This window comes from Lycorma delicatula, chromosome 6 (genome assembly GCF_047948215.1).
Source record: "Lycorma delicatula isolate Av1 chromosome 6, ASM4794821v1, whole genome shotgun sequence".
In the NCBI taxonomy this organism is placed as follows: Eukaryota; Metazoa; Arthropoda; class Insecta; order Hemiptera; family Fulgoridae; genus Lycorma; species Lycorma delicatula.
The window spans coordinates 36,073,538-36,090,010 of record NC_134460.1 but is presented as its reverse complement, the minus strand read 5'-3'; the positions used below and the strand labels follow the sequence as shown (position 1 = coordinate 36,090,010).

At 28.4% G+C, this 16,473-nt stretch overlaps 1 protein-coding gene across 3 annotated transcripts in view; it reads right to left on the bottom strand.

Annotated features, from left to right (window-relative positions):
* Positions 1–16,473, bottom strand: part of LOC142326841 (serine/threonine-protein kinase meng-po) — a 72,068-nt gene that overhangs the window by 19,227 nt on the left and 36,368 nt on the right. Inside the window, exon 1 of one of the 3 annotated variants that reach the window (XM_075369574.1) lies at positions 6,539–6,586. The exons of the other annotated variants lie outside the window; for them this stretch is intronic. Within the exon in view, the coding sequence (XP_075225689.1) occupies positions 6,539–6,568 (30 nt within the window). The 5' untranslated portion in view covers positions 6,569–6,586. Of the gene's footprint in view, positions 1–6,538; positions 6,587–16,473 lie in introns of those variants that run through there. 3 annotated transcript variants of the gene reach the window in all.

Below are 16,473 nucleotides of genomic sequence, written 5' to 3'. Positions count from 1 at the left end.
AGAGTTGTATTAAAAAATCACAACTCAAGAGACAGCTATAGATATTCAGGATTTTGCTTTTCGTTATAAAAGCTTTTGTTGTTAGTACGGTAAATTCATGAACATTATTTAGTTACAATTACCAAAAAAATTAAATCATATGTAATGAAACATAAACCACATAAAATATTTACAGCGAGCCATAGGACTGCTTTTTTCTGGTATTTGTAAATTTTGCTGTCCTGTAAAGAAATGACATAATCCTTGATAAAAAATTAAAAGAATATATTTTAATGTAACAGATATAGAATTTAATAACAACTGAAGATGTGGGATACTGCAAAAACTAGAAATTAATATTGTAAATTTAACTTATCTAATTTTGTGTTTGGTGGTTCATATTTCAAATAATATTAAATTTTATTAACACAGTGGTCAATATGAATTATTTAAATATTAAAAAAAAAAAAACACACACATATATATATATATATATGTACCTGCAGGTCAGGACACACTTTGCTCGCCCAACCATCTAGCCAGGAGGCTCCACCCCTAAACCTCCAATGTGTTTGTTATTCTCATGGTTGTGAGAATATTTAATATTTTACAGATATTCATTAAAGAAAAAAATAATTAATCCTTTTAATTCAATATATTAATGTTGTCATGGTGACAGAATTATAATAATGAAATAAAAGGATAAATATTTTTTCTTTAATATCTTAACCCCCATAGCAGCTAAGGCCTTTCCTTAAACCATAGGTATCTATGGTTTAAAATCCTTCCTAGGATAACATGAATGTATCCTGAAAATTTGAAAGCAATCAGTCGGCTGTTTCTGGTGTGATGCTGTTGCAAATCAAACAAACAGACAAATTTTCCCATTTATATATAAGATGTATACTAAACCAAGCTTATATAAATTTTTATTAATGCAGTGCCAATGAAAATTAATTTTACACTATGTGTGATATTTTGATGTATTTGTAAGTCACCTTAAAAGTAAATAAAGATAATGTTTGAAAATATCGTTGCTTGACTAAATACAACAATCAGGAGTAATTTTAATCATTACTTCAATATTAAAATATATCTTTACAAAGTGTCCCAGAATGAACTGATATTTTAAATTTGCAGCCATTTTTTTCTCAGTAAAACCAGAGTAGAGAATTTTATACGCTGTTGTTAGTAAATATTGAGGTTAAATTATGGAAAAGTACACATTTGAACACATAGAAATTGTAAAAGTAACAATATAATGAGTTTTTGAAAAAAATCATCTTTAACGATGAGGCGCAATTTCTTCTTGCCAGCTTTGTTAATAAACAAAATTGTTGAATCTGGAGATCAGAAAATCAAAAAAAGATTGAAAAGTTTTCTTCCATCCTTGATAAGTCATGGTTTGGTGTGGATTTGGGCTGGGGGGATTGATTAATCTTATTTCTTTGAAAATGAAAATGGAGCTGCTGTTACTGTCAATGGCTTTATGTTTAAACCTATAACACATGAAACAGTTGCGACTAACAACATCAATATTGTGAAATGATTTCAAATTTTTTATGGTCTAAAATTAATGATATGGATGTGGAAGAGATATGGTTTCAACAAGACAGTGCATCATGCCGCACTGCCAATGAAACCATGTAGTTATTGCAAGAAAAATTTAATGGTGGTATTATCTCGCAGTGAGGTGATGTGAATTGATTGTCAAGATCATGTGACTTGAACCGTTGAACTTTTTTCTTTGTTGTCATCTTAAGGATAAAGTGTCATCTTAAGTCATCAATAAACAACAAACAATTAAGGACCTCATAAAAGAAATTTGACACAACATTGCCGACATTTCCCAGCAAGTATATCAACATGTTTTAGACAATTTTGTCAATACCCACCGGGTTGGTCTAGTGGTGAATGCATCTTTCCAAAATCAGCTGATTTGGAAGTCGAGAGTTCCAGCATTCAAGTCCTAGTAAAGTCAGTTATTTTTATACGGATTTGAATTTTAGATCCTTGATGGTTGGATTTCAATTAACCACACATATCAGGAATGGTTGAACTGAGACTGTACAAGAATACACTTCATTTACACTCATACGTTTTTTAATCCTCATTCATCCTCTGAAATAACACCTGAACGGTGATTCCTGGAGACTAAACAGAAATAAGTAAGATAATTTTGTCAAAAGAGTGAACATGTGCAGCTAAGATGAGGGTGCTCATTTGTCAAATGTTTTGTATCACACATAATCTCCACTTTCTAATAAAGTAAAAATATTACCAATTATTAAATAAAAAATGTATTTTATTAAAAAATTAAAATTTCAGCTCATTTTGGGGCATTTGTATATAATATTCTGAATAGTAGGGTTTTATTATTATTTTTTAATCTAATCTTGTTTCAGTATAATTCTTTTAATTGTTACAGTCTTTAATTTTAAAAATATGAGATCATTAACTAAAAAAATTGAATATTCTATATAACTGAGTACAAAAGTAAAAATTTACTCAATAGATATAAAAAGTGAACTAATTTTTTGTGATTTTATTAGATCAATTCATCATAGTTAATAAGCATAAATTATTAGCCAAGCTAAAAATATGTTAATAGCATTTGACAACTTTTAATTGAGCGATATACTAAAATTAATAGATGTTTTAGTAATAGAAATAATAATAATAACATTAATCTATAGAAAAGGCAGTCAATAAACTATAACTCCATACGTTTTTAATAGTACTACTGTAGTTGAAAAATTTCTCACAGAAACAATTCTAAAATAAAACAATGTTAAATATACATGTCAGTGGCTTAAGTTTTGTTTAATAATTGATTCCTGCAGATCATCAAAGTTACATAGTAATTAGTTCCAGCTGTAATTTAGTTAGCTATGTGAATACTTCTTTCTCGTTTCACTCATGAATACTATTTTAAGAATATATTTTCTGGTGATATCTTCACCAGGAAATCTCTGAAGACCATTAAACATTTTATTAAAAAAATTAAATCTCTTATCATCCAAAATAAATAAAAAATTAATTTAGAGTCAAAATGCGCTTTGGAATCCATAATTGCATCAATCCATATGCAACCTGATGAAAAGTTCATTGGGACTCTTTAAAGACTGTTTGTATTAGTGCAAAAATTCCCTCAAGCTTCCATAAATTGAAACATCGTTCTTAAAAAAAAAATGTCAAAGGTTTTAAATTTTTAGATTTTTTAAAGCAAAAATACACATAAAGTGATGAAGGAGCTGGAGGGAACACAGCCTTCTCTTGGGTCTAGGGATAGGAAGGAGTAATTTTAACATTTTTTGTAATTATTTAACGATTCATTCTACAATTTATTTTCTTAGATTATTTTATATTATTTAAAGAAACTTGTAATAAATAAATTAATAAGAAAATAAATAAAATCTTAAGTCAATAATTTTCAAATTTATCTTAAGGAAAAGGATGGCTTAAATTTTTACCTTTACACAAATGGGGGTAAGTTTAATAATAATATCAATCAATGGTAGCGTTTTTTGTAATGAAGAAAAAAAATTTTATAAACATAAAAAAAAAGGTAAGCCAGATTGAAACTCAAGTCCAGAACTTCCTATATAAAAGGCAAATCCACAGTCATTTCAAGACAGATTTACACCAACTTTTTTAATTTTTTTAATAAAAATGGGGAAAAAATAAATATTACGTTATTGTATTACTAATGAAATAAAAAAAAATTATTAGAATTTTAAAATAATAAGGAAAAGAGTTTTAAAAAAATTATTTAAAGCATTATTTATTATAAAGAAAACAAATATTTAATTTTTCAGATTAACTTTAATAAAAGAGTGCTCTTACTATTAAAATAATAAAAATCAATTAAAATTTAAAAATAATAAAAACTGTTTTTAAAAGATTATTTAAATCATTATGAATATAAAGAAAACAAATATTTAATTTTTATAATTAACTTTAAAAAAGACTGCTCTACCAAAATAATTAGACAGTTTCTCAGAAAAAGATTTATTTATCTGGAATCAAGCCAAAAAATATGCATACCTAATAGATTAATGAATATTTCATACAATTGTTTGTCCTTTTCAACGTAATTAAATCTTACATCTTAATATTTATTGTTTACACTTTAGTTAATTATTTATTATTTTAAGTGTCTTATGATACATGACAAGAAGTGATAATACTATATTTTATCTTTTTTATAATGAAAATGAAAGTTCAAAAATCAAGATCACATACATTTCTACATACATTAAAAATAAATTTAACTTAATATTAAAGAACTTACAACAAAATAGTAATGCTGAACTAACCTATGGTCAGATAATTCCATTCATCATTATTAATGTTATGTTGTGCAATCTATTATAGTATTAATTTTGATCTTAAAAAATAAAGTTATTTCTATTGACTGTTTATTGAGTTCTGAGGTAAAAAATATATCTCAAAATAATTCTAGGACTCTTATACGATATTTTATAATATAGAACCATAATAATCTGATGAACTCATAAACAATGGACATGTCTACAAAATAATATATTGGCACAGCTGTATGTTGATGACATCATACTATAAGCCAACAGAAAATAATGTAAGCAATTATTTAACAATAAACAGAATACATAATAAACTAAAAAACTCTTCATAGCTCATTATGAATAAAATAAAGTTAAAAGGTTTCTTCATTTTATAAACACAAAAACAATAAAAAAAAACTTTTTAAATAGGCATTTAAATTCACAATTTCTCTCTCTAATCACCCAATCTCACGTAAATTGTCAGCTTGAGAAATTTTGATTAATGGACTACTCAACACACTTAAGAATATACTTTCTACATGATCTTATCAAAAGATCATGTAGAATAACTCAGCATTTGAAAATATATAACTACTTTTACCTAAATTTGATTTAATTTACACAAACAGGTGTAACAGTGAAACAGATTATACTAACATACGTAATTTATCCTCTGTTATGAGAAAAACTGAATTATTTATAATTTGGCTTGATACTTCCTCATGTTTTAAATTATCTTTAAGAAGCTGAGCCTGATCTCAAAAGAATTTTTGAAAATGAAAAAAAAGTTTTTGTTTTAGTTAATCAGAAATATCCTGCTCCAATCATATTTAAAGATATCCTAATTACTTGAGGGATTGCAGGCAGGAGAATGTACACTGCCAGAAAGGGAACTTGGGTAAGGTTACTTTACTTATTTTGCAATCCCTCATAGATAGATTACCTCTTTATCAATATCCATTCCTTTTCTTTAACTTGATCTCTATTCCTGAAGTATATTCAGTTGGTTTTGACTTAAAAACCTGTGAATCAATGGTAAGTTTGTTAAGTTTACTTATGTTATTTAAATCTTGGTACTTGTGTGATTTTATAGCCACAGATCAATGTATGGATTTATATGCAAATTCTGCTTCTTTTTAGTGGTTGTATAAAAAGCCCAACTGGGGCTTATTTAATAAAGCTATTGATGTTTCTTTTGAATTGATACTAATAAATACAGGCAAACATAATTAAAGATTAAAAAATAGCAGACAAAATTTATAGGATGAAAAAATCTTTCAAACCAATGAAGATAATAGAAATATACACATAACAAACGCGATGTTCTCAAATAATATTAACTAAACCATTATAATTGCATTAAAATAATGTTGCAAACAGGGCACAAAACAACATTCAGTAAAATTTCTGGTTTAAAATGGCGTAATGCCAATGAAACTTACTGCTTGATGTTCAAGAAATTTAATAAAATTTGTACGTATAATGAAAATATTTACAAGTGGTTTGACCAATTCAAAAGTGAAGGAGGCACATAAGTGTTAATGACAACCAACATGAAGTTAATTTTAACTGCAGCTCAACAAACTTATTTATGGAGGCAAGCAGAGTTTTCAGAAAAAAAGAAATGGTTAAATTTGCAATGTATGTATCATTACAATTTATTCAAGTACTCATTACAATCTGAACTATTTAAAATCATAGGCAAAATGGGTTCCAGGACGGCTTACAAACAATGATAAAGAAACTAGATTTCTGGTATTTCAGAAATTTAAACAGTGATATTTGATCAAAGATGGATTTTTAGAAGGAATAATAACTTTTGATGAGATCTGGATCCATTATTATGCACCAGAATCCAAGCAACAAAGCATGGGTATACCAAATCTCCATTAAAAAAAATCCAAGACCTAATCATCAAATGATGTAATCAATCAATTTATTGGGATGGTAAAGGTCCAATTTTCTGTGATTTCTGGATGGAAAATGTATAATTAACAACCAGTACTAGAGAGATATGAGTTGAATCCTGAGATACTCAAAAAAAGATGTGGTTTTCAGTGGACAGCACTTAAAACAAGACAACACTTTCAAGTGTTGCATTTTCAATCAACACTTGAAACCAGTAAAAAATTAATCTTTGGAAATTGTGCTTTATCAATCTTGTTTCAACAGGCTTATGATTGGTGGGTCCTTCAAGGATTTATTTCATGGAGTCAAGTTTCGTAATAATAAACTAATAAAAACAAACTCACTGAGAAAGTAACTGCTTCATCAACTATCATCAAGCGTTAATATGGCACCACAGAAGAGCAAGTGCAGCTATAAAATTATTATGGTAAATCATAGGGAAGAAGGGGGAAAACTGCAAAACAGATAGAAAGAGAGGATATACTAAAATAGACACAATGTAAATGTAATATAGTTTCTCATTTTTAGTCACACTATTAATACAAGTCTGTCTGATTTAAAAAACAAACAAAAACCATTCTTGCTAATACTAATACTCAATAATAGATCAGTACTTATCGATGAAAACAACACAGTTGAATAATTTTTAAATATGTTGTAAGAAACACTTTAAATCTGTTTCACTTTTATTTATACCAATGACTAAAAACAAAATATTCTAGAACCTAAACTATGACTAAACAAAGATTAAAAAAAAAAAAACAAACTGAATGGATAAATTTTAATTAAATTAATCAAAATGATTTAAGAAAATAGATAATTTCCTATATTTTTTTAAGTTTTAATTTAAAGTATATAAATTACTTTTAAAATCTTTAAATACAATGGAGTTTGAAAATTCATTCAATCATAAATAACATAAAAACAATATTTAGCAATAAAAATAAAACTATGGACATTATAAATGTTAAAGAACAGAACTGGCAACACATTAGAACAGTAATACTTTTGTTTGGTTAGTAGTTAAGGCTCCCAAAGTTATTTCCTGTCTGGCCTGATTGGCAAAAGATCCACTATTACAAAATGTTTCAAAATAATTGCTACACTAGATTCATTTCTTATACATGCATCAATAATATTAACAATGCTAATTATTAATTTGTATCTATGCTAATTATGTACACATAAAATGCACAGATGTGGTTATACACATACATACATAAATATAAACAAACAGATACTTGTGTGTTACACATAAATATATAAAAGGGAGAGTAGTCACCAAACCTAAAAATAATCTACACTATACATCACTATAATGTAAGTTTCATGTTACATAAAGTACTATGAATTATTTTAAATTTTGAAACATTTACAATGGATTATCTGCAAATGTAATAAAAATGGAATTTGATGTAAATGAATAAATATTTCAAATATAGCAGCAATTAAGAATTTTGTTTACTGACACAATAATAGTGAATTTTTTAATTCATTGAAGCCTAGAATTTAATTAATTTCTGTTTTGGTTTTAAAAATAAAACATGAATTTTGATTATGTTGAATAAAAATTACTAGATGGTTTTATTAAACATCTCTAGAATGGTAATAAATATTACAGCACCAGCAAGATTATGATGAAAACCTTTTGCTTTAAAAAAATGTTTACTGAAATCAAATTTAAAAAATATACTAAAAAGTGAAAGCAATATTAGTATAACAACCCCACAAACAACTACTAATTTAGTGCTGGATTCAATAATAAAAGTTCAGGAAAGAAGTGAATAGAGAAAGTGAATTCATCAGAAATGAATCTCTTATTATAGAATAAAATACAATTTTTTACTTAAAAGGAAATGAACAAAATCACTTTAAAAAACGCACAAAAAATTAGATAGTACTCCTTTAAGAAATTATTATCTACCATTTATCCTTTAAGAAGTCAGTGCCAAATTAAAAACAATTAACAGCAAGTTACCAACCCTTAATTTGGCATTGACTTCTACCTTAAATTTATAGAATAAATGAAAAAATATATATTTCCTCAAGTTTTTCTAAAGTCTGTTTAATTCCTTAAGGTTAAGCAAAACAATGTTTTAACACACACTTTACATGTATTATCAGCAGTAACAAAAATTAAACAGAATAAAAAAAAATAATTATTTAAAAAATGTGTTAATAGTATAAAAATAATTAATATAATACTAAATTGTTATAAATTGATAAAAAAAACCTGTTTTATTAATTATTTTATTTATTATTATCATTACTTCAATGGTTAAAGGATTTAAGAATAAAGTTCTCAAAATTCACAACTGAACTTTTCAGAGATGTGGTCAACAAAATGAGGATAGCATGGTCAACATTGGAATATAATAACGCTCTATCAGAAGAAGAAAAGGTTTTTATAATAAATATTTAATTAAAAAAAAAAAAAAACTTGAAAATTAATTAATAATTTATTTACTACATCTAGAATTTCTTGAAGGTTAGCTATCTTCTACTACTTTTTTCTGTTTAACCTCCAGAAATACCGTAGGTATTACGTCAGAGGATAAATGAGGATGATATGTATGAATGCAAATGAAGTGTAGTCTTGTACAGTCTCAGGTTGACCATTCCTGAGATGTGCGGTTAATCGAAACCCAACCACCAAAGAACATCGGTATCCACAATCTAATATTCAAATCTATATAAAAGTAACTGCCTATACTAGGATTTGAACCCTAGAACTCTCAACTTCAAAATCAGCTGAATTGTGATGATGAGTTAACCATTAGACCAATGCGGTGGGTAAGGGTTAGCAACCTGGAAATTAAAGAATGCAAAGTGTGGTAATGTGACAAAAATAAAAAGACACATTCAATGAACTGGTTTCTGTAGATCACCAGAGTCAAAACCAGTGCATCCAGTTCACTTCATGCAGTTGATATCTTTAATTATAAATAATAATAGCAGAGAGTGCAAAAATAAAAATTTAACAGTAGTTCCTTTCAGTAATTAAAAATCTTTAAATATTAATATTTGGTATTATTTTTCTACAAATAAATGAAGGAAAACATATAGATTAAATACAGAATGTGTTTTACTGGCATTGCATGCATTAACTGCTTCTTTGACAACAATATTTGCCTGGATAATACCAATTACTCTATAATAAAGCAATTTAAGGAATTAGCTTAATTGTTAAATAAGTAAATTTAAATGTTCTCATTTAAATCAGAAACTATGATTTGCAAATATTCTTTAAATAAACAAAAAAAAAAAAAATTCATTTTTCTTTGAAATTAGTGTCATTTATTATAATCAGGGAATTTTGTGATTCATTAAAATATATATGAATCATAAAAATATTTAAACAAGTCAATTGTATATCACATCCAGTTTATTAACAACAAACGCAAGATCTTCCTAATAAGAAATATTATTCATAATTTGAGTATTAATTGTAATGATAAAGGAACAAATAATATAAGGTTAATGCTCAAAATCACAAATTTAATTAATCAGTTTTAAAAGAAATGACATTGCTTTTTATAAAACTATTCTGTGTAAATTGTGTATTAGAAAATATTGGTTGCACAACTGGCCACATGCCAACTGGAATTCCCTTAGGTGTACTGCTACAGAAGTTGAACCTCATTCTTACAGCAGACATGGCAAATGTAAATAATTTTCTCTATTTCTCTGTTAACTTCCACATGTAAAATTTATAACACCATCAATTGCACAAGCATTCAAAATCAAATACGTCAACATAAAACTGGTTATTACAGTAAATATTCAGTTTGTTTATTTTTCTTAACCATCTGTTTATTACCATTCATTAAATAATTGATGATGTAACTATTTTTGCTACAAACTGGATTCTATTTTAATTTATTTGACAATACTTACACGTTTTAACTAACTTATCAGAGACTAAATAACAATGAGATAAAATCAATGAGAGATAAAATCAATGGAAATATGATATCAGTAACACAGCCAGATAATCATTAGGTATCCCTGAAGATTTTTTATTATTGAGGTAATTTATACTTAACATAAAACATAAAATTTCTATTTTATTGTAGTAACTAAACTATGGAATAATATGTCTAGATTAGAACTTAAATAATATAACATTTAAAAAAATATTGTTTCATAAAATAATTAATTCTAATTTCTAAACCTAACTTCAAGAGGAGTCAGTATGATTTTGGAGTATGGCAACTTTCAGGGTATCATTTCTTATAAAAAAAAAGTGTACTCTTCAAAGATAAAAGGAGGTACATAAATAATGTTGAATCCGGAAAAATTGAAAAAGCATTTTCAGTTCTCTGCCTTATCAGAAAGAATTAAAAATGTTTTTTATACCACATAGCTATGTGGTGCTGTTTCTTTGTACTATAATGCTTATTACTCATAAACTTTTTGTCATCAGTTTTGCTTTTGAGAAATTCTGTATCATTATACAGAATTTTACTGTTTTTGTCATTACTAAAACAATAAAAAATTATAACTAATAAAAGATATTTTTTACTAATAAACCTTTATTTTTTCCAGTAAACTCAACTGTTAACAATCACCTGCTGCAGTGTTTTTTTTTTCAAAACACACTATATCTATATCAAAATTTTAGAAATTCATTAAATGGCATAAATATTTACAAAACTTTATTGATTACCAATAAAATCATCCACTATGAATACTTGTAAGAAAAAAATATGGTAGCATGCTCTACACAGTGATCGAATAATGAAACAAACAGTTGATTCAAGGATAATGGAAACAATAATGTAGAACAAATGTTAAAAATTCAACTCTCTGAAACCAAAACCGAGCAACTTTTATATCAGAGAAATCTCAAAGAATGATAGAGAATTAAATAATGCAAAAAGCAAATAAATGAGTTTAATTGTACTTAACATGTTTTAAAAACATGGTTCACATATCTCACTCAGCAGAGTTCACAGAACTGTACAAAAAACACAAACAGAATAAATACTCTTAACAATACTAATTGTTAGTGTACTATACAAAAATTTTGCGCAATAAGTACAAAGATGTGTAATTTAGAATAAAATCCTGTAAAAACCTCTAGATACGTTAACTTATTTGCTCTTACAAACAGTCCCTTTTCTCTCAGTCCACTTTACATTATTGCAATATGCAAGCCAGCAATTATGTACTCCTAAATATCATTACCTTTTTTAAAATTATAAAATGTAGGAGAACGAAGATGTGGATGATGCAGTTATTTTAGATTCTAATATGAAGTTAACTGAATAAAATTTTAATTTGGTGAGACAATTAAAAAATCAAATTCTGGAATTAAAATTCTCCATGATGAATAATGAAAACAAAATAGTTTGAATAATAAACTAAAGAACAGAATGCTGACATTGTAGAGTAGTGCTGCTGACACTACATATATATATATATATGTTATTTGAAGATTACATAATAAAAATATTAAATTTAATAAAGTGCGTTAATTTATGGGACACCCATAATAATTCGTTTGTAGTTATTATTTAAGCAAAATTTCTCTTTACAGAATAAATAATGTTGTTTCAGTAAATATAATTACAGTAATTTAACCTTAACTGTAATGAACTTTGTTGATTGTGAATTGAATAAGGAAGGATGATTTTGTATAAGCAATAAAGTACTTATTTCTAAACTGATAACGAAAGAACAGAATATCAGTCAAAAAAAAAAAGAATAACAAACTTCTCTTTTGGTAGAAAAATTCTAGAAATTTAGAAAGTGCCATTCATACATACAATAACTCTTTGTTATTAAACATTTTACAACAAATTTAATAAAAAGAAATAAATATTTATTAAAATCAGAATATATATTACATAGATCAATGATTATTAAATTACATCATTTCAAAGGAAAGTAAAAGTGGAGTTGGTAATTTCTGTATAACGGAAAAGGAACTGTTTCACCTTTTGTCAGGGTGGATCAAGGGAAACTTCTTTCTTTCCTGTTTAGCCTCCGGTAACTACCGTTTAGATAATTCTTCAGAGGATGAATGAGGATGATATGTATGAGTGTGAATGAAGTGTAATCTTGTACATTCTCAGTTCGACCATTCCTGAGATGTGTGGTTAATTGAAACCTAACCACCACCAAAGAACACCGGTATCCACGATATAGTATTCAAATCCGTGTAAAAATAACTGGCTTTACTAGGATTTGAACGCTGGAACTCTCAACTTCCAAATCATCTGATTTGGGAAGACGCGTTCACCACTAGACCAACCCGGTGGGTTGGATCAAGGGAAACTGTGGAACAGCATCATCACAAAGAATAAAATTAACTAATGAAAAAGAGAAATGATAAGAGTCTAATTATAGGAAAAATAATACAGTACAGCCCCGCTAAAATGCGGCTCGATGTACCGCGGATACCCAAAAAATATCTGAGCATCTGAAAAAATAAAATAGGATGAAGAAAAAATGCTAGTCATCCTATCGGATTTCTGTGTAAAACCCACAATAAATCCTTTGAAATTGTCAACATTACGCTTCTAATATAACATCTGTCAATTAGCCACGACCAATTTTAAATCCTTGGAATTCCCAAAAAGATAATTCAATAAAACTAAACTATGATTCTAATAAAGTAATAGGAGAAATTCTTATGATATACTGCACATGACTCATTTCCTGCACCAGCGATAAGACCATCAATGTGCTGCCTGTACAAGGCACAGTATATGGTAACTGAATGTTATCACGTATTGCGATTTATTCCAAGCTGTTTTTACTGTGTTTATCAGTATCGTTAAGTTTTATTACGTCGGTTAATTTATTCGATTTTGTAGTGTTTGTTTTCGTTCGTATTTGCCTAATACATCGTCTAAACGAAAAACATATTCTCCAAAGGAAAAATTAGAAATTATTGAAAAGATTAAGGCAGGTCGTTCGAAAGCCAGTTTATCCCAGGAATTCGGCGTGCCTGAAGGTACTATACGTGGTAAGTTGAAAGAAGATAATTACATTTTTTTTATTGATTCAGTAGATGAAACAGTCGGACTTAGTCGCAAAAAGGTTAGACTCGGTGATTTTAATGCTGTAGATGAGTGTATGTAACTTTGGTTTTTGCAAAAAACGGAGTGAAGAAATAGAGCTATCAGGGCCAATACTTGAAGCTCAGGCACTAAATTGTCATTTACAAATTAACAATGGAGAAAAATTCAGTGCTTCAAGCGGTTGGTTATCGTGACTGAAAATCCGTCATGGTCTAGTAAATATCGAAGGAGAATCTCGTTCATTAGATGCGACGGCAGCCGAACATTTATCACAAACAATATTAAAATGAGTTATAAAAGAGAATAACTTCAGTAACGAAACAGTTGTATAATTGTGATAAAAAAGTGCTTTATATTATAAATTATTGCCAACAAAAACATTAGATGCCACCAAATAAGAATGGTATGAAAATGAACAAAGAAAGGGTAACTTTTCTTTGGTGTCCCAATAAGTCAGGAAATCATAAATTGAAGCCGTTGCTAATCGGTAAGTATGCCAGCCCACGTTACATCAAACACGTTAATATGAATTTATTACCGGTTATTTTTAAAAACAGTAAAAGTGCTTGGATGACGTGTAATATTTTTTTAACATGGTTTAACGAAGAATTTGTGCTTTGTGTTAAAAATTATTTACAAGTTCGAAAACTGGAAGAAAAAGCTTTATTACTTCTTTACAATTGCCCTGCTCATCCGCCTACTGATTTGCTGAATTCTAAAGATGGGAAAATAATCAATGTTTTTACCCAAGAAAATCACATCTTTAATGCAACCATTAGACCAAGTAGTTACTCGGGTATCTAAAGCTTATTTCCGAAGAGAGCTACTAACCGCTATCGTTAACTCAGAATTACAAGTAACAGAATTTCTTAAAACTGACATTAAAAGTATTTTATACAGCGATGTAACACCATGGAGTAACGTAAATTATACTACAATTAAAAATTGTTGGTCGGTATTATTACAGAGTAATACAGAAAACATTGAAACAGTTCATATTTTTACTGACGAACACGCACTGACGGTGCGTTTCGTCCGTCAGTGCATTTGGTGCATTTGGTTGCCCGGTTCATTTGGCATTGCCAAATGAACCGGGCAAGAATTGTCTGTAAGTGGTCTCAATAAGAAAACGCCCGTTGCCCAATACATGACCGACGAAGAAACTGTAAACTCTGTTCTACAATCGAACGATAATTTGTCGGAGGAAGAAGGGGAAGGTGTTGCAGAGGTCTACACCATTGATTCCCAAAGTCACTGTGTCATCCACCGACAACACCTAGTAGCGAAAAATCTGAATGATAGATTGCACCAATCGCTTCAACTTGTAATTGATACTGTTAACAATATAAGAAGCAATGCATTGAATACGCGTTTATTTGCCCAATTGTGCGATGAAAATGATGAAGACTTCCAACGATTGCTCTTACATACGCTGGTTGTCGAAAGGTGCAAGTTTAGCAAGATTTTACTCACTTTTTGAACCAGTTTTAGAGTTTCTGGAAGGTAAAGATTAGATTTAAAAGAAAACCTGATCACTGTTGTGAAAGCTGACATCGCGTATTTGACAGATTTGTTCAAAAAATTTAATGATATTAAATTACAATTACAAGGTGACAGTCTCAATTTAATAAAAACAAAGGGTGTAATTTCAGCTTTTCTTGGAAAATTGAAATTTATGAAGCAAAATATTAGTCGGCGCGTATTTTCCCAGTTTTCAAACTTGTCACAGGTAGAATGCCTTGATGAGGATATTCAGACATACGTTCAACATTTAATTGCCCTGCATGATGACTTCAAAATCAGATTTGAAGATATTTTGACGATGGAAATACCACCACGGATCATAAATCCATTTGATGAAACGGAAGTGGAGAATGTGATATTACAAGAGGAGCTACTAGAGCTTAGCACTAATGCGGAACTGAAGGTGAAATTTAAAAGAGGGTATCAAACATTTTGGCTGCAGGCAGAAATACCAGAAAAATATCCTGGACTGTGGGGAATTGCGAGATAGCTTTTGATAGCGTTTCCCTCGTCATATCTTGTCGAAAAAAGTTTTAGTGTCGTTACAAACCTTTTATCAAAAAAAAAGGAGCAGATTCAATATCACAGAACGGGGAGATTTGCGCTTATTCCTAACAAAACTGAAGCCAAATATTGATAATTTGCTGTCAATCCATCAAGTACATCCCTCCCTTTAAAATTGTAACTATTTTGTGATTGTCATTGTAGAAGTTACATTACGCTATTAATGTTTAATTTTAATTATATTACAACAATTTCATTATATTACATTGCAATATTATAACAATAATAGTTAATAGTGTAATGATTACATATTTGAATAAATGCAACACAAAAAATATACTATTTTTCTTTTGCTTTTTACCACTCTGAATGGGAAGTCTTCTAAATAAAATAAGTGAGAATTGATTGCTTTCTTGTGCTGTGAGTAGATGTCAAAAATGTAAAGTTGGATGGAAGCATTTTTTTGATCGGCCAACTTTACTTTTTTAACATCCACTCACAGCACAGTCAATCAAAAATTAACCAATCAATTCTCACTTTTTTTTCGGAGGCTGTTAGTTCGTGGAACTCTGCCGTAACGCAAATTTTCATAGTTAGATCTAATCTTCACATTTTCCGTCGACTGGAAATATGGTAGAAATGTAGCTGCAGGGGGTCCACCGGAATCAGAAAAATTTTGAAAGTGGTCTATGAGAAAAATAAGTTTGGGAAACTCTGGTCTACACCCTCAATAAAAGACGTTCAGGAAAATATAAATAGTGTAATAACATGGATGGAGCATAAAGTGATAGTGATAATCGTTATTTAATGGATTTACAAAATGTAAAGTCATACATTATAAAGAAGAAACATATTACCGCGAAACAAAAAACAATAACTTCTTATTTAAAAAAATAATTTACATTCAAAGAAAAAAATATCGCATCTTCCGCACTTAGCTTGTTTCTATGTAAGTACACATTAAAGTGTATTGGCTTTTTATATTAAATCATTATTGCTTGATTTTTTGCAAATTTTTTTAACTGATGATTTACAATTTACTTCTCGAAATAACGCGGTTAGCCTATGATGCGGATATCACGCAAGTCCATAACCGCGTTATAGCGGGGTTACACTGTAATTATATTAAATGATAGTGATGCAACTCTATGATGATAATAAATAATAAATACAACTGATACAGAATATAATATCAATTTTTAAATGATAATATAATAAGT